The sequence below is a fragment of the Meles meles genome, chromosome 5 (genome assembly GCF_922984935.1).
Source record: "Meles meles chromosome 5, mMelMel3.1 paternal haplotype, whole genome shotgun sequence".
NCBI lineage: Eukaryota > Metazoa > Chordata > Mammalia > Carnivora > Mustelidae > Meles > Meles meles.
The window spans coordinates 59,732,501-59,752,345 of NC_060070.1; the positions used below are offsets into that span (position 1 = coordinate 59,732,501).

The following is a 19,845-nucleotide window of genomic DNA, read 5'->3' on the forward strand; positions in this document are numbered from 1 at the left end:
GTAAGGAGACCAGGAAGACAGGGAAGAGAGTATGACTGATTCATTCTTCATCCTGATCTTTTCTAGTAGAAAACCAGGTGATTTGGTGGAGAGCACTTCTCCATCTTCCTCACAGGTGAAATGTTAAAATCCTGTCTTATCTGAAATTGACTTTTATCAATTGAAATTGACCTTCTCCTTATGTCCTAACATTTGTCCTCTCCTCTGGAACTTTATCACTGCTTCATTTGTGGACATTTTCAGATGTAGCAAAGGATCCTACTTCTGGTTTCCATGTCCTTCAAATTACCTGTTTTCCCAATTTGACGTTGTTTATCAACGGTCTGGTTCAGATTTTTACCTCCAAATGTCTAAAGTCTACAAAAACCAGCTTCAAGGACTCAGCTGTCTGCCACGACCTGGGCAATTTTACCACACTAACAAAGCTGCCCTGTGACCAATCAGCAGTCTGAATATCATGCAGGCTCCTCAACCCTGAGATGTTACTTCGACCAGTTTTAAGGAATTTTCTCTTATCTTCAAGATCCAGTTCACCTCTACAAAGAAGCCCTTTTGCAAAGCAAAAGCAAATGAGCGTGCTCCCCACCACATCAAAAGCAAGTTGGGAATCCCAACTTATATACGTGATAAATCTAGGACATGAAAAAATGTAAAATATCCATATAACAGATACTAGAGTCTTACTTGATAAATTACTACTTTGTTCTCTAATAAATTTAAATGCCATTAGCCTTGGGATTTACCTCAAAAGCTCTGAGTTTGGAGGTAATTTCTTCAAGTAAATGCACATCTTTGGAAACCTTGACCTTTAGTTTGTTCCACTTTCCCTGAACATCATCAAATTCTTGCTTATACATTTTTTCTACATCTGGAGAAACATTTTTCTCCAAAGCCTTTGTTTCTTCTGCAAGTTTATATAATGTAGGTTTTTGATTCTCAAGGATTTCATCAAGGGCCTGGAAAAAATTTTTAAAAGATTAAAAATATGCACAATAATTTGTCTGTACAGATGTAGTAATATGAGCAATAAACAGCCTAAGGTCACTTTTTACAAGGTATACGATTAAAAAAGAACTGCACAAAAGTCATGAAAAAAAAAAATAAGCATAACCAAAAAAAGTTAAAGCTTTCCCTTCATGAATTGTGTGTGGGCCAGAAGGAATATATTCTCCACACTAAAATCCAGTAAAACAATACACTCAGTGAGGACCAAGTGTGCAGTGTTCAATGGTTGATGTGTTTTATCTGATGAAAGAATACAGTCATGTGTCCTAAATAACCAGAGAAGCATTTTTACTCAACACAGAAGAAAGAACACATCAATGCCAGTGATATTCATTTTATTAAAGATATTTGAACAGATTATGAGCAGGCTGAGAGTTCTTGACTAAGCACAATAGAAGGAGAAAATACGCTTTTATTCTATTAGTAATATTCAATAAGTATCTTTTCTTTTAGCTAAGGTACTACATTTTAGTAACTAACCTTCAGATTATAAGGAACTTTTGACCAATTTTGACTGAAAATGACTAATATTTTTTTAAATAGCTGAAAAAATATTTCAAAATAAGTGGTAAGAGGTATTAAAAATGACTCTACACTTCTAAGACCTAAAACACGTGTTACCTTTTTTTCCTGCAGTGCCTTCTCCACCTTTGTAAGATCATTCAAGGCATTCAAAGATGTCTGGGCCTTACTTTCGGAATCATTCAGTGTATCCTTCAGTGTTTTCAATGTTTCCAAATATGCATGTCCAGGTTGGCTCTTTAGTTCTGTTTATTTAAAAATACTTACTTTTAGAAAATAGTGTTAGGGACCTAATATTATTATATATATGCTGTTAATCTTCTCTATATAAGTGAATCCTAATACCTAATAAGTTAAACTCCATAATTAAAATTTAAAAGGGTCTCTGTTAGCTGCTAAGATAAATCATTCCATTGGCATTTCGGAGGGTCAGACAGTGACTTCATTCCTGCGGATGTTGATGTTGGAAATATTAACTAACTCACTATCATTTTTTCTTCATTTCGTCATGATGAAATGTCTCTCTAAAGATGGTGCTACAATGTTTCTTTTGTCTCATCTAATCTCCTTTCCCCCAGTAGCTACACAAAGAATAAAAGAACATCAAGATCCCCTCCACCCATCTTCCTCTGAGTTTGAATGGGTGGACAAACTGCCATCTACAGAGCACTGGGTATTAAACAGAACGCCACAGCAAGGCTACCACAGGTCCTCGGAGAGGTCCTAACTGCAAAAACCTGCTGGAGTGATGTCTATTTCAGTCACCAAGGTAAAAATCACGGACAAGCAACACTTGCGTGGAAAGGAAGTAAACTCATGTGGAGTACAAAGATGTGAAACCAACTAGAAGCAGAAGTTAAGAAGCTAGCAGCATTAGTCACAACCGACAAAGAGCCTCGACAAAGGAATGGAGAAATAAAATGTAGTATAATACATACAATAGAATATGAGTCAGCCTTAAAAAGGAAGAAAATTCTGACACAGGCTACCCACACAGATGAACTTCAAGGAAGCAATACTAAGTGAAATATGCCCGGCACAAAAAACAAATGCTACATGATTCCATTTGTACGAGGTATCTAGAACCGTCAAATGCATGCAGACAGAGAGTAGAATGGTGGTTGCCAAGGGCTGGAGGGAGGAGGAAATGAATGCTGTTGTTTAATGGGTTTAGCGTTTCAGCATCACAAGATGAAAAAGTTCTGAAGAATAGTTGCACAACAGTGTGAATACATTTAATGCTACTGAGCTCTACATCTTCAAATGGTTAAAATATGGGGCACGTGGCTGGCTCAGGGGGAGAAGCACGTGACTGTTGATCTCAGGGTCGTGAGTTTGAGCCTCACTTGGGATGTATGTAAAGATCACTTGAATAAATAAAATTTTTAAAAATACATAAATAAAGTAGTTAAAATGATAAATTTTATGTTATATATATTTTAGTACAATTAAAGACAAAAAAGACCGATTTAGAACTTTCTTTCAGTTTCAGGTCAGGAACTGTGTTGTATTAGGTAACGTTAAATAGACGGGTTAGTGTACTGCTTTTTCCAATTTACTGTTATAAAATACGCCTTTATTTTTGACAAGGATCTATAGGAAGGCATGTTTTATAAGAGTAAATTTAAAAAGCAATACTCTGAAACATTTATTTTATACTTTAGGTTAACTGAATTCAGTGAACAACAAAGCATAGTGTCCAAATGCCTTTCCAGAAGAAAGACAACATGACATATTTGCTTGCCATAGACACATACAGATTCCTATGAGTCATTACAGAATCTACATTTGCTACAAGGAAGGACATGGTTCAACATACAGCTTTTAAACATGTATGACCCATAACATTACGTAGTCTAACACAATTCCCGACTTACACAATAGCTAAGGAGAAAAAAACAGGACAGATGAGAAACAAGCTCTCAAAGCATTTAACAGGTAACTTGCCAAAATCAGGTTAATTCCAAAAGTAAAAACTCTTTAAAATTTTTCAGACTCTGAGGGGCCTCTGGGTGGCCCAGTGAGTTAGGCACCCACTCACACTTGAGAGATCGAGACCCTGTTGAGCCCAGCATGGAACCTGCTTAAGATTCTCTCTCTCTGTTTTTCCTTCAGCCCCTTCCCCCAATAAACAAACAGATAAATAAATAATTTCAGACTTTGAGAGAGAAACATGATTTCTTTTCGAAGAGGAGATGGTATTGCTAAAACCATTTTGAGCAAACAGAAGTAAGCGATCGTTCTTTTTAGCCTTACTAGTAAGGGTGTTAGCTGGCCTCCTTCAGTAACTGGGGGGCACGGGACCCTTCAAAAAAAACTCCTTAAAAATCATTATCTCCTAGAAACATGATTTTAGAGCAGGTAAAAGCTGTCTGCACTTTTCCAAACAACTGTGAATCCAGGAACTACTCTGAATATATTTTCAGACACCAAGAAGTAGCAGGCAGAGGAAAACAGAATGTGGCTGGTGCAGAACAAGGGAGTGTGTTCTTTGCCCACATGTGGGGAGTGATTTTTACGTTACGGCAAACAGAAAGAGAAGACAACAGAGCCCTCTACTAAGAAAACCAAGAGGATGGGTTTACCCTTCTCCAGCTGTTGCTGACCGCGCTCTAACTCCCGTCGTACAGCTTGGTAGCGGCCCAGAAGGCTCTCGAAGGCCTCCCGGACAAACTCCGGAGCAGAAGGATGAGACTTCAGGGCTGAGCAACTGGCACGCGCCGTTTCAATTCTGGGGTGGAGGGCCAGCAGATCTATCAGTTCCCACTACGGAAGAGAAAACAGGCTCACGGAACTGACCGAAGATGAATTCACCTAAATTTTATGATACAAGTGGCATCTTCTTCAAGTACAGGACTGGGCATAGAAGGCTTTCGTGCTCTGGATGGTTCTCTCCTTACCTGACAGGGGTCCTTCAAACTCAGCAAGGGCTTCTGGGAGGATTCTGAAAAGGAAGTTTGTTTCAGCCACTCCTCTTTTGCCTTTATGGTCTTTTCGAGCTCATCAAGCTGCTTAAAGTAAGTATTTATATCTTCCTGTAGCTGAATCTTTCTTGCCAGATCTTCCAAACGTTGAGACACATCCTTCCATTCTGAGAACACCTTCTCCAGTACAGTTTTTATTTCTTCTGTAGGAATACCCTCTACGCAGACATAAAAAAATAAGCAGACGCTTCATATGTTGTTATAAAACTGGTTTTGAATTTGTTATAAACATTCTAACCTATTCAAAATAATGAGGCCATGTCACATATAATGATCACTCCCTTAAGTCCCTTGTAACACAACAACAAAATTATAATGATGCCGGTAAGAGTAACTATGTTTCATTCCCTGACCAAAGTGGGAGAACGGGGGAGCTTGAAACGGCCGTTCGGGAGAAGATGCTATCCCCAGAGCCACATTAGTGGAGCTGCAACCATGGACTTTTACAAAGAATATGTGTATCCTACCCATCCACCAGCGTCTAGATGGGACCAGGGAAATTCAGTAAATGCTGTGGACCTGTCCAGAGGTCCGACGTGAGAAGGTAAACCTTCTGTCATCACAGGAAAGACAGCTGGCTGAACAGTGGAGGAAGTAGCTCCAAAGAGTCTTTGGTGACCCAACCATAGCATCCTAGGAATTGCAGAATAAATGGCAAGAACTAGCATAGGGGGGCAACCTGGTGAGTGCAGAAGCATCAGGCCAGCAGCCAGCCCCAAGAGGGGTTCGCAAGCCTCCTGGCCATGCCACACATGGATCAGCAAATACCAAAATATCAATGCAGGGGTAAGATAATCTACCATATTCTGATGTTCTGAAACACATCAGAAAAAAAAAAGGCATTTTGTTTATTACTTAAGTCTTATAATTTTGTCTCATGTACTTGAGAGGTAAAGAATGTAGAAATAATCATGATAGGTAATAATAAGTTTTACTGCAGTCCTTCCTTAGTATAAAATACATCAAATCATTCCAAATTACTCTGAAAAAGTGTGGGACATCTACAAAGGAATCTTTATCTCCTTAGGAGAGCAGGCATGTCGAAAGAATGCTTAACAACTTTATTATTTGAGTAGGAGAGAGAAAAACAACAGTGCTTTGTAAACATATACAATCGAAATCCAGGGTAATGAGAGCTCTGAGGAGTAAAGCAGCTATAAAACAAAAGGTCCTTTGGGATCCACAGACGATGCAGTTTTAAAAATACTACAGCACACTGTATCCACTGAAAATTAGAAATGCAAACATGATATGGCGTAATTTGAATATATCATCCACGTTACGTGCTGAAGTTCACTGGCCAGTATCACACACAGATACTAGCATATGAGACGCAGGCAAGTCACCCACACCACAGCCCAAGTTCATGTATCTCTACTAATAGGGTCATAAATGAAACAAATCACCATTTTCCTGACAAACCGTCTGAGCAATGGGCATCTAGGCTTTGCATCTATTGGGTTATTTCTATTCTAGGGGGCAAAGGAATAACATTAGCTACTTCACTTACATGTCAGGGCAATTTATGCTAAACGAGAAAGAAGATAAAGCTGATAAAATTATGAGATGGAAAATTATCACTACTCATCTAGAAAACAGGTAAAAGGTAGTTATTCACTATAATATATTACAATTTATTCATTTTGCCTCTTCAAACCAATTATCAAAATTTAAATCTCCCTTCCTCTTAAGCTTGAGATATTGTAAGTAAGTTAGACAGATATCAAGTAATAATTAAACATAATTTACACATCAGGCAAGGAAAACTATGTTGTCTTTTAAAATAATTTTTTTAAAGATTTTATTTACTTAATTGTCAGAAAGGAGAGTGCTCACCCACAAACAGGGGGAGTGGCAGGCAGAGGGGAGGCAGGCTCTCCACTGAGCAAGGAGCCCAACACTGGACTCATCCCAGGACCCCAGGATCACGACCCGAGTCAAAGGCAGATACATAACTGACTGAACCACTCAGGTGTCCCTAAAATAGTTGTTTTGCTCCCGGAGATCCTGAGTTATAAATTTTCTATTTCAATAAAACATCCAACTCTTAAATGACTAATCAAAAACCCAAATCAATAGACCATCACCTTATTAATTATCTAAAAGGAATAAAACGTAACATATTCCTGCCACTTACTTTCACTTGACTTTGCACTTTTCAGTCTATTACTGTTGGAATCAAGGAAAATGTACAAAACATAGGACCACCATCGAATTCCATAGGCTAGTCATAATAAACATCAATTCATAAAGCCATATTATCCAAGTTTCCAGCTACTCTATCTTATTAGTTCACAATCTCTAGGAAAATGATAGGCTGAACCAAGAAAACCAAATATAACAGCCATGAAAGTAGAATAAAACAGATAATTTCATTGTTTCAAACCTTCTTAGGCTTCACAGGATACCACAAAACATAATTCAAATGCAGTAGGCAGAAAAGTACCATCGAACTTCTCTGTGGCAGGGCTTTTGATGGAACTTTTTTTTGTTTGAGGAAATCGATGATATGATTATTGGAACATCTGCTTTACCAAGGCCTTGTTTTCTAAAGGACTGAACCATTTATCTATAGCCTTACCTAGGCAGACTCCTGCCAAATTACACTTTGTAAAAAAACTTCCTCTATCTTAATTATCTGTGCTTCAGGGTTTTTATCAAATTTCTTAGGGGAAATGGCAGGGGGTATGGTGCAGAGCAGCAAGAACCACCCAACTGTGCTTTCATTTCTGTTCAACATTTCTGGTTTATAAGAGCAGTAGGATTAACAGCACTAAAACCACATGGAGAGAAGTAATATATAATACTATAAAATTAAAACAATGGATAAAATGGGAAGACAGTGGGGAAGATTTTTAAAAGTCACTTTTATTCTCTAACACAACATAGACCCTCCTTAAAAAGCAAGAAATTCAACCCAGAATAAAAACACCCTACTCAAATCAATGCTCCCATTGCCCAGGTCCCCATCCCACCCTAAATGTGTCATTTAAAATAAATAAAATTACAACCAGAGGGTTATGAAGGGGCGGCAGGGGGGTGGGGGGTGGGTGGGAGGTTGAGGAACCAGGTGGTGGGTAATAGGGAGGGCACGTACTGCATGGAGCACTGGGTGTGATGCCAAAACAATGAACACTGTTATGCTGTAAATAAACAAATAAAAATAAATATTAAAATAAATAAAATTAGAGGGCGCCTGGTTGGTTCAATGGGTTAAGCAGCGAGCTCTTGATTTCGGCTCAGGTCATGGCCTCGGGGTCCTGGGATCAAGCTCCCATGTCAGGCTGCGTGCTCAGCAGGGAGTCTGCTTCAGGATTCTCCCTCTCCCTCTCCCTCTGCCCTTCCATTCCACTTCTCTCTCTCTAAAATAAATAAATAAATCTTTAAAAAAATAAATAAATAAAATTGGGATCCTGTAATGAATGCATTTCCAGTCTACCAATGCTCCAAAAAAAACATGGTAATACAAAATATAAAGGGTTACCCATAAAATTAAACGGGTCTACATTATGTCACAAAATTCATTCTGTTACACAGCCATGAATGTCATATTCCCCAATATTGCACTTGGCATTTCACAAGTAGCATTTTCACGTGAACTCAGTTTCCCAAGTATGAATTTTTGTAGATGCCTATTTACAGTAAGAACACATGCAACAAAAGCTGTATTCTGCTAGTGAATGCCTCACTTTCCCCATGAGGAAGCAAAGACAAAAATGGGTTACATGACTTGCCCAGGGACACAAAACTAGAAGAGGATAGGAAACTCTGAGCTCTCCCATCTCCCAGTCTCACTGTAACACACCACCTCTCTCCAACTTCTCCTCTAGGTAGCTTTCCCCACCAGCCTTTCCCCATTTAGCACCCAAATCCTGCCACACCACCGAATATTCGATGCAGAAATGAGAGCAAATTCAATACCGAGACTCCTGAAAGTACCCATGAATGGACTGTGAAATGAATGACTCATGAAGGTACTGTGAAAGTTCATTCACACCAGACAAAGCCTGGTTCCCCAACTGCAATGTTGATGGACAAGTAAGAACCTATGATTGTAACTGACATAAACTGAACACACAATTTATTGTAATTCTCAAAAGAATCAGCATCTCCAGGGAAATTATGGTCTCTCTTTATCTCTAGATCTCTTTAAAGTAAACTTTTGAAAGAGTAATTTCCAAGTGGGGTAATCACACCCAGGGTAACTAAGACACTGAGCCAGGAGGATTTTTTAAATAAAGTACCCATAAATATCCCCTCTCTCTATTTATATATTTTTTAAATATTTTAATTATTTATTTCACAGACAGATCACTAGTCTGACAGAGATCATAAGTAGGCAGAGAGGCAAGCAAAGAGAGAGGGGGAAGCAGGCTCCCCGCTGAGCAGAGAGCCCAATGCGGGGCTCGATACCAGGACCCCGGGATCATGACCCGAGCTGAAGGCAGAGGCTTTAACCCACCAAGCCACCCAGGCGCCCCTACCCTCTATTTATATTTTTTAAAAAGAAATAAATTGAGCTGGACTAACATCTATGGATTGACAGTGGTATATTTGAATAATTTCCAAATAAACGGACATATATTGGACACACCCATATTTTTGTGTATAAATGTGTGTGTGTGTGCCCATATTTTGTGTGTGTGTGTGTGTATGCATAATTTATTTACAAATTTTTTAAAAGCAGAGGTAAAAATAATCTAAAGTTTTAAAAAATGTGATTTTAGGGAGAGGATGAATGAACAATAAGGGACACGAGGGAACTTTCTGGAGAGATGGAATTTTTCTATATACTGTTATGTGGGTATGGGCTTGTCAAAACAGCACAATTAAGTTCCATGTATTTCAATATAAGTAAATTTTACTTTCTCTTTTTAAAAAGATTTAATTATTCATTTTAGAGAGGGGAGGCATATGAGTGGTGGGGACAGGGGGCAGGAGGAGAGGGACAAGTAGACTCCCTGCTGAGCTAGGGGCCCAATGCGGGGCTCAATCCTGAGTTATGACCTGAGCTGAAATAAAGAGTCGATACTTAACTGACTGAGCTACCCAGGTTCCCTGTAAATTTTCCTTTTTAAAAAACTATAAACAATAATAAGAATAACAAGGGGGTGAGGAATAAGTAGAGGTATAGATAATTCAAGAATGGCAGAATATCATGAACTACTGAAGCTGGGTAATTGCTACAAGGAGTTTCATTACACTATTCTGTTTGTGTCATACATATTTATATTTTCCAGAACAAAAAGTTAAAAAATAGAAAGATTGAAAATCACTCACTAAAGATTCTTGTCGAACTAATATTCCTAATTCTGCCTTGGGTATCTGTGGCTTATGTCAAAGAATATTGCAGAAGACCTCCAAAGCATTTACGATCACTGGAATAAGGCATAGGACTCACAAGAAAGGTCTTTCAGAGCTAGACCAAAGAAAAGTATCATATGCAAAACTGACAGCAAAAATATTCTTTCCACTCCCCTGAATCACTGAGGGCTAACGGCAAAGGAAAAAAAGTCCTTAAATACAGGTAAAAATTTCAAATACAAGTAACACCTTATCAAATTTAAGTATAAAAAGATACCTGTAGTAAATTAACATATTAATTTGGAAGTGATTAAAAATCTAATAACCTTATGAATTTACCTTAAAGTAACTTCATTTCCTAAATATCATAAAAGTAAAATTTTCTGTTGCCACCCCTCTTCAAACCAAATTCCCAATATATAACCCTAAAGAAGGAGATTTTAAAATCTTCCACAGCTGGGGCGCCTGGGTGGCTCAGTGGGTTAAAGCCTCTGCCTTCAGCTCAGGTCATGATCCCAGGGTCCTTGGATGGAGCCCCGCATCAGGCTCCCTGCTGAGCAAAGAGCCTGCTTCCTCCTCTCTCTCTGCCTGCTTCTCTGCCTACTTGTGATCTCCATCTGTCAAAATAAATAAAAATCTTAAAAAAAAATTAAAAATTAAAAAAATTAAATCTTCCACAGCAATCTTCAACTGCTCTGCTAAGCTATCAGAGTTTTAGGTTGTCTAACTCTCTATAAAAGCAGAACAACTTCCCTTTTATCTGTTTTATAGAACAGCTTCAGCACAGAGGATTTCATTTGAAAAAAGGTTCCGTTACCTAAAACAATTTCAAAAACCACTTTTTTAGGGGAAAAAAAGGAAGAAAGGCTATGGTGCAAAATAAATATATAATTTGTCAAACTGTAATTATTCAATGCTACCATCTAAAACACATTAAAAAAAAAATAATCAAGGGTCTCACCTTTCCCCATTTGCTCCAAAAGGATTTGTCCTGTTTGGTTTAATTCATCCAGTCTGGGGCTTCTTTCTGTCTGTTCTTTTTCCAGTCCCTGGAAATAAAATTCCAATATAAGAATACTGCAAACTTTCTTCTCAATGAATGAAATGTTCACATTATTGTAAGTTTCAGGGTTTGTGTCCCTCCCACATTCTCTTTCGGTGTTATAGTCAAAGTTGACATAGGAGAAATACTGCAAGATAAAACTATGCAATTCCAAGCTACCCTACAGAATTCCAAAGCTGATTAAATTTCAAAAGGCAAATTTAAACAAATAATATAAAACTTTGATTACTTAAAAAAAAACTTTGATTACTTTTAAAAAGAAAAAAATTGTACAATTTTGAGTTCCTAGCAAGAGGAAACAATTAATTAAAAAAAAGAGGAAACAATTAAAATTCGTGTTTTAGATCCAGGATATCTATTTGCATACATAACCTCAGTGTTTATGCCACACAATAAAAATAATTGTTCAAGTGAAACGAGCTGAATATTCTAAGAGATCACTGGGCAAAAATTAACAAGAAAAACAGAAACATTTGAGCCTCGATATTATTTGTTGGTATTATATTAAGTTTAGGATCTAATGTAAACTTCAACCACAAGCATAGTTCATACATAATTTTAAGCTATGATAATATGCTTTGGGCCCCAAACTCAAGCATTTTGTTCCTCAAGTTTGAAGAGTGGCTCTTAATTTTAATATTTATGTCTCTATAGTTTGATATTCTCAACGTCCCTAATATCTCAAAGACAAGGAAGACAAAAGCTTTCCAGAACTAGTAAGAAGGGTTGAACAAAATCATAAAGACACACACACACGTGTACGCATAAACAGTCAGTATTTGAAATTTCTCCTACTCCTCAATTCACAACTGATCAAATTAACTACGCAAACAGCGCCCATAAGAGCACAATCAAAACTTCTAAGGCAACCATATCATTTCAACCAGACAACCCAGAGAAGAATCCTACTTCTAACTTCTGTACATACAAGCACTATCCAATAAACTGTCCTACTTTTTGTGGTGATGACAGATTGAATGAGGGATTCTCCACCCAGGTGTGGCATCAGTTGGAACAAGGTAGTCCTTCACTAACACACAATTAAGCTGTTCTTTCCCCAATTTGCAAGAAAAATTAGAGATTAAAGTGATGGTTAACTTTTCTTCATTTTACATTTTTCCAAACCTCTCGGCTTCTATCACTACTTGCGAAAACAACAAAATAAGTGAACTTATAAATATTAAAGGAAAACATGGGAACTTCCAATCATGCCTCACACTAAAAAACACAGTCCCTATTCTTATCCCTTCGAATATTATGGTAAAAATTTCTAGGAGTAAAATTGTTTCTAGATCACAGGATGGAATTTAACTTATTAATATTTTCTGGAACTTGTTCCATTAAGACCAGTGTAAATTCCACATTCTCTGCCTTTGAGAATCTGGCTGTTAAATGCTCATTAATCCCATCTATTGGTTTTTCAGCGCTGTGAGAAGCCTATGAAATGATGCCACACAGCTCTTCTCCATACAGAGGGCTCAGATAATGGTGCTTCTAGGCTAACAGCCTCCAACATCCCCCTTTCCACAGCCATCATTCCCTCCTTCCATCAGCCAAGAACTTTGCTGAGTGCTGAAAATAGAGGGTTCAATGGGAAATTATCCTCACTTCTTCTAAGCACTCACAGGCAGGCATAGAAACAAATAATGACATAAATGTAATAAGGGCTTTCACAGAGGTGCGGTCAAAGCAACATGGAAGTCCAAAGATGAACCACTTAACTCTTCCTAATGAGGCTAAGAGAGGCTTACTGGCTGGAGTGGAGGGCTTTTCAGCCACACAGCACAAAGGTTTAATAAGGGCTATTCTTAATATGGAAAACAGCACGTGTGGTGAAGGCAGGGAAGTGAGCTAAGAGCAGGATTCGGGAAGGCTGAAGGTCCGGGCGCACGTCAGGGCCATGTGGATTCCGTCCCCGTTGCAGTGGGAAGCCATTAGTTAGCTGCCACCACAGGACCCACCTGATCAGACTATTTTAGAAGCATCACTGGCCACAGAAGCCAAGGGCTGGGAGAGTATAAGAAGAAGAAAAGTGAACGGTGGCAAATGCTGCAGAGGCAGTAGGTCTGAGGAGCAAACAATCCATCCTTTGGATGTGGAAACCAATAAAAGCACTGACAATGCAAGGACAGGACAGGAGTTGGTCCGAACTTCTCACCCAAACAGAAGTAGACCAGGGTCTGACTCCAAACCGCCTCTCTAACCTGAACTCTCTATTATCTTACACACACACCTGGACTAAACAGAACAACAACAAAAACTATCACAATCCAGGTGTCCACTTCCATGCCTCTGCTCAGGGCACCCCTGCCGGCTGGGCCTTCCCACCCAGCTCCAAGCAAGGGCCTTCTGGTCCCAGTGTGGGGCTACCTCACCCTCTGGACTTCCCCAGTGAACACAGAGACCACTGCAGTCCTGGATACCTCTCAGCCCCCATGGGAACATCGCTTTCTGGCTTATATCCCTGATATTTACACACATCTCGTTTTAGAAATGTTCTCCAAATTCTTCACAAACTCGGTCACCAATGTAGACAGGACTACATACACACTTGTTCTAGGTGTCCAAACACTTCCTGAAAGGATGCACACACACCTAATGAACACCAAAGACTTAAGTCACTACAATCTCATGTCACAATGTACAGTAACACACCTGAGGTACAAAGTAGCAGAGTTAAGATCCTATACATTTTCACGGTATTTATTTTTTTTTAAATATGACTCTTTCCTAAAGAAGATATATTGAAGGGATTTTGAGATTTGAGATCATTTGTTGTATTCAGAGTGCAAAATATCTTCAGCATACACAAAGTCATAGACATTATTAGGGACTAGATTAAGGGAGACCTAATCAAGGTAAAAAATAATACTAATCACTGGATCACACCTTAGAACCATTCCGTCCTGCACATCTCAGAAGTTAGGGGGAAAGGGGCAAAAAAATTCCTCCCTCCACACAGGGATCTGATTGCCAGCCAGCTTGATTGATTCACAATTTACTACAATGTTCTAAAAGCTACCTTATAGCTACATTTATTTTACAGACAGCCTTTGGATCCCATCACACCTTTAAGTCAACAGCAAATCAAACCCTCAGTGAAATATTTTATTCACAAGGATTTTTTTTTTATGTTTTACCTTCAACTTCTTTTTCATTTCTGAAGTCTCTTGCATCTTCTTATACCCTTTCATCTCTACAGCCTGAATGGCAGTCTTTGATTTCAAAATGCAGTTCAACAGCTCCGCGCTTACAGCATCAAACCTGATTTAAGATTCAGATGTTACTGTTTGTCATTCCTATTCTTCTATTGTTTCACTTGGCTCAAGATACAGAGCCATCAAAACACCCACCAGGCACATGTTCTAAATATGCCTCCAAAAAGAAAAAAAAGGCATCATAGACATAGAGTAACCAGGCAAAATGTGTGTAAAATCACACATTTACATTAAAAGTTTGAAAAGAGGAATAATATTTTCACGTTAATAAGTAATTTTTAAATAACTGAATAACTTTAAACTTTGTAAGAAATCATTTGTATTTTTATAAACTCCCTTGGATAATGGAAAAGATTTGATTGGAAAATAAAAGGAAAAAGTAGATACAGATATTCTTAAAGTTAATGCCTCCTTTAATTGCACATAATTACTGAGTTCAGTGTATGCCAGGCACTGGACTGGGCTCTTGATATGAAGGTAACTCAGACACAATCCAAGCCTTCATGGTGCTTCCTGTCTCGTCGGGGCAATGGAAAGTACAGGTAAATCATAAGAGAACTTGCCAGGTGCTAATGTCAGGAATTCACAGTAATGGCTCCTTATTCAGTCAGGGAGGAGTGGCTTCCTGGAGCACAATAGCGGTACTATGCCTGGGAGTTTTCCTTGCAAAGGGAGAACAAAGCGAAGGAGGACCACACTGAGAACAGCAAGTGGCTAGGCGTGGCTAGAATAGTGAGCACTAAGCAGGCAAGGACCACTGCCAGCATGGCAGAGAGCCACACCAACCCACTCCTGGAAGGCTCTCCAAGACAGATTAAAGGAGTCTGGGCACAACCAAAGGGCAACAGAGAGCAGGTGAAGGTTTGAAAACACAGGACTGGCATGACTGTGTTCATCTTCTAGAGCTCACTGCACAGAAAGAATAAAGAGAGACAAGACCAGAGGAAAGCAGGCTGAGGTAGGCCCGGGACCCAGAACAGAGCCGTGAGGATGGAAGGAAAAAGGGGACAAACCCAAAAAGGCCTGTGGAAACCACCACAAGTAGGGGCAAGAGGGGAGCACTCCCTGATTGCTGGCCACGTACCAGGCCCTTTGCTAAGTGTTCTGTGTGTATGCTTAACTCAAGTAATCCTCACAACAACCCTGAGATGCCTAGACTATTATTATCCCTTTTAATGCCAGAGAAATGGAGCTCACGGAGGTTTTAAATAATGGCCCCAGGCTCCAAAGCTATAGCTAGTAGAGCTCGGTGGGTCCTCCTCACCAGGACTCTACCCACAGGATTCCTCAAAACAACTCCTGGGGATCTTTAGGAACTTTAAGGTGAGCACAGGTTGTCTGATTCTTTGGGGGAAAGACCCTCAAGTGTTTCTGGTGAATTATGACTGGTTTTTACAGAGCGGCAGTGGTCGCAGGTCATGTTAACAGAGATCCCCATCATAGGAAAGAATTGTCCCTCCATAACTTGAGCTGATAAAAACAGTCACCGGCAGCACAGGGGGAAGTAAACTGCCATTTCTGAAGCAGGTTTTATAAATACTGAGCTCACATCTGCTCTGACAGCCCATTTTAAGACAAGCTAATAGTGGTTTCTACAGGAGACTGACGGCATTAAAGGGTCTGGAAGGCATGTCACACTCACAATGGTTAAGGAGACTTTACACTGAAGGCCCACAGAAATGGGAATATGAAACCCCCTCCCATACTGACGAGGCACCATACTGAAGAGAGCTGGTGGGACTCTGTATCACCCCAGAAAACGGAATTAGCACTCACGAAGGGGATGGACTTGGGCTCCCCTTAAAAAGTTGTGAAGGGGATGGACTTGGGGTCCCCGTAAAAACAACCTAATAATGAGATCTCACTGCCCTCTATCACAGTGAACTGGACATACCAAAGCTTCTATTTGCCCAGGAATTAACTGCATCAATCAAATCATGGACTGGAAGACTATGGTACTCACAGTTGATTGCCCAACCAACAGACACTCCCCTCCCCAACTTTCCTCTGCGGTCCAACTCCCCCAGAACACAATTACGGAGACCAAAAAAGTCAGACAGTCTCAACCTCCCAGGCACCCAAGCTGGGGCAAGTGACTGAATCCTGGCCAGTGAGGCCACGGGGAAAGTTAACCAAAGCCTTCTAGGCAAGATCTTTCTCCCTAATTGGGAGGAAAAAAAAAAAAGTCAAATAAGGAAAAAATGCCCTTCCTACATATATATCAGGTTCTACAAGGATGTTCTTCCCAGTGCTCCAGCAGTTTCTTGGGAGCACAAGGGGACACGCATGATGGTGAAAGGCAACATCCTCGGAAAGGCCAAATGGTAGGAGGCTGAGCCTCACCATCCCATCCAAATGCCCTGTCTCCGGACTTCCTGTAAGAGAATCGATGTGAGAGAATTGATGACCTCATTGTTGAGGTCACCTTTGGTACAGGATTCTGTTTCCTGCAGCAGAAGGCACTCTCTACAACAGGCCCATGTGTGAGATTTTATAGCTCTGCACCCTTAGTCTTTTACAACGTTCCCTGCTTCCAAATGCACCAAGTCAGCACCGGAGAGACACAGGGCCAAATCTACTGGGCAGAAAATAAACAGTCGGGGAAGAAAAGGCCTGTGGCAATATGCACATCAGGAGCCTCTTCTTCCTGTGCTGCTTCAGCCCCAACAAGCAAAGTGTCCGCAGCCACTGCCTGCACCTTGGGGGTCCTCCAGCCCCAGCAGGGAGAGGCTGGTAGGAGGCAGAAACACAGCCTTATTATCAAAATGAAGGGCATCCGGTAAAATTGGAATCCCGCTTCATCTAACAGAAGCTACATTGGGGAAATCATATCATTTTTATTCAGGCCCCAAATAATTGCCCATTTATTCCAACACCAGGATTCTCCCATAGAAGGGAGAGACTAGAAGGGCTGATTTATAGCTCAGCTGCTCTGGTGCGGGTGAGATCTGTTACCGGGGTGTCACACAGCCCAGCTCCACAGCGGAGCTGCCATACAGATGCTCAGTTTCTATCAGATGGGATTAGTCCTTTTCTAAAGAGCCTGAGTTTCCTCTGAATCAATAAGACCAAAAAAAAAAAAAAAAAAAAAAAAGACATTTTATGTCAAAGACAGATCTTTAAGCCAAGCTTAAAGAACATGTTCATGAATCTGACAAAAGAATTGAAAAAGGAGGACAATGTGAAAAAAAGAATGAGGAGAAAAAGGAGACTGTAAAGAAACGACTTCCCTGCATTTAGTATTTTTTGGCAAGAAAGAAGGAACAGGCAATCACGGGCAGTCCTAGCCTCCCAAAGTAGACACGGGAAATGAAGAAGCAAGGGTTCCATCACACAGTTTTCCAGACTGAACACAGGATAAATACGATCACCTGAGACATTCAGATGCTTAGCCAGTGTGAAGAACACTCAGAAGCCTCAGGGGTAGTGAGGGGTTCAGCAACTGAATTTCCATAATAATAATTACATCTAAATTTGCATAGGATTAGTGATTAGTACAGATACATGATGTGCGGTGCTGCATTTGGAAAATGTCTCTATCCCTTCTCACTTTTTCTTAGCTTCGACATCCACAGGAGTCTGTCTCTTCTTTGGGGGAGGGGGTGGAGGCAGTTCTTGCTTAGATCTTTTCGTAGTTACTTGTTCTCTTACACGGACGGTCTCCAAAAGATCCTTCTGAGGAATCTGGGACATCCCCAGTTTTGCCACAGCCTGAGTCACCTGAAGGATAAATCAACGAGACATTTTATTGTTTTGTCACAGCTTTACTGAACTATAATTCACGAGCCATCCCGTTCTCCCTTCAACAGTACACCGTTCAGTGGTTACCGTATGTTCAGAATTGTGCGACCATCCCCACCTTCTCACTGAGGAATAGTTTTATCATTTCCCCAAAAGAAACTCCATACCCATTAATAGTCCACCCCTGCCCATCCACCTCTCCCCGCAGGCCCTGCTGATGACTAACCTCTTTTATTACCTCTATGGATTTGCCTATTTGGGGTGTTTCACATAGAGAGAATTACAGTGCATTCAATCTTGTGACCAGCTTCTTGTGTTGAGCATAATATTTTCTTTCGAACATTTTATTTACTTATTTGCCAGAGAGAGAGAATGAGCACAAGGAGGGGGAATAGAAGGCAGAGGGAGAAGCAGGCTTCCTCCTGAGCAAGGAGCCCCTGCGGGACGCAATCCCAGGACCCTGGGATCATGACCTGAGCCAAAGGCAGACACTTAACCAACTGAGCCACCCTGGCATAATATTTTCAAGGTTCATTCACATTGTAGCATGTGTCAGTACTTCATGTTTTTAACCCTCAAATAATATTCCATTGTATGGATATACCACCTTCGTTTATCCATCCTTCTATGGAGGGGACATTAGGCTGATGCACTTCTGCACTATTATAAACAATAATGCTATGAATATCCATGCACAAACCAAAGTTGTATTTTTTATCAAATCACTAATATATATTTTTAAATTAATAAGATTAAGATTTAAAGATGATTTAATGGATTCATGTCTAAGCATTATCAGTTTACTAAGAGTTAACTTACCGGATATTAGATTTTCTGAAGATCTATTAAAATTTACTTCAGAAAACTAAAGATTTTTCACAAGTCAATTTCTCAATTTTATAGTAAGCCAGGTGTAAGGAATCTACTTTTTAGTTTGCAGTTTATCTACTATTCTTTTTATTTCATAAAAACTAAAACTAAACTGAACACTTAATTTCTACTTCATGGCACAACATACAGTCCAAAGCAAAAGGTACCTGGTTGGAGGAATCTTCTAGTCTCTGAACCAAAGAATCCCATCTCTGAGTTAGTTCCTCTGAGTCATTGTTGATCTTCTTGGATGCCTTGGGATTATCAAGTAATTGACCCACATCCTGGCCAATCTCACTTAGTTGATCCAATGCTTGACGTTTCATTTCCATGTCTTCCTTCAAAATCTAGTATTTCAAATATTTATTAGAAGACTCCCTCTTAAAAGGACTCTATATTCCTGTCCCCTCGTTAGGAAATACAAACATACATTTTATAGTAAAATTTACTTGCTATGTAGCTCACTAATGTTAAAATCTAAGATTCCTGGTTCTAGATCATTACATGGCAGCATTCTAGTGCTGCATAAGGATCCATAACCTGTATTCACTAAACCACGTTAACCAATGACAGAAAACACTAAAATGTCACAGGCTTACAAGATAGATGTTGACAGTGACACCACTTACAGCCAGTCGTCGAATGCTGACACTTAGTTCCTTTTGGTCTTTGAAGTTGCTCGTCTGGACTTTATTTAAAGCCTCTTCTTTTTCAGTTAGCCAAGCTTTCAACAAGCACTACGGGTAATCACAAAAGTTAGAATTATATTTGAAGAATCATTCGGTTATTCAGTTCAATAGAGTTCCCAAGTCTCTAACTTTCATGCTAGTTGAGGCTTCACTCTCACCTAGGGTAGGAAGGACTTTAAACACCTAATCTCGAGACATGCATGGCCTAGAAATACATCTTTCTTTAAGATATTATCCTTCTCAGATTTGCAACAGATCAACCTGACATTAGTCCCCACACCTGGGTAATTAAATCTAATTCTCAGGGAGGTAGGTAGATCTAAAAGGCTAAAATCCAATCACTATCCAAATCTCCAAAGGAATCATATTGTAACTCTCAGGAGGCAGGAGAAAACTTAGGAATTGTCCTGACCCAGCACAGCATTTTAGGGAGGAGAGAGAGATAAGCC

General features: G+C 39.8%; 1 protein-coding gene across 4 annotated transcripts in view; it reads right to left on the reverse strand.

Annotated features, from left to right (window-relative positions):
• The window catches only part of UTRN (utrophin), a 505,495-nt gene that overhangs the window by 346,774 nt on the left and 138,876 nt on the right, over positions 1-19,845 (reverse strand). For all 4 annotated transcript variants that reach the window (XM_046006019.1, XM_046006018.1, XM_046006020.1 and 1 more), the window contains 9 exons: positions 19,337-19,444; positions 18,875-19,054; positions 17,647-17,816; positions 14,019-14,142; positions 10,777-10,864; positions 4,428-4,669; positions 4,113-4,293; positions 1,627-1,772; positions 744-956 (listed from right to left, as the gene is read on the reverse strand). In XM_046006019.1, coding sequence (XP_045861975.1) covers positions 744-956; positions 1,627-1,772; positions 4,113-4,293; positions 4,428-4,669; positions 10,777-10,864; positions 14,019-14,142; positions 17,647-17,816; positions 18,875-19,054; positions 19,337-19,444 — 1,452 coding nt within the window. The remainder of the gene's footprint in view (positions 1-743; positions 957-1,626; positions 1,773-4,112; positions 4,294-4,427; positions 4,670-10,776; positions 10,865-14,018; positions 14,143-17,646; positions 17,817-18,874; positions 19,055-19,336; positions 19,445-19,845) is intronic.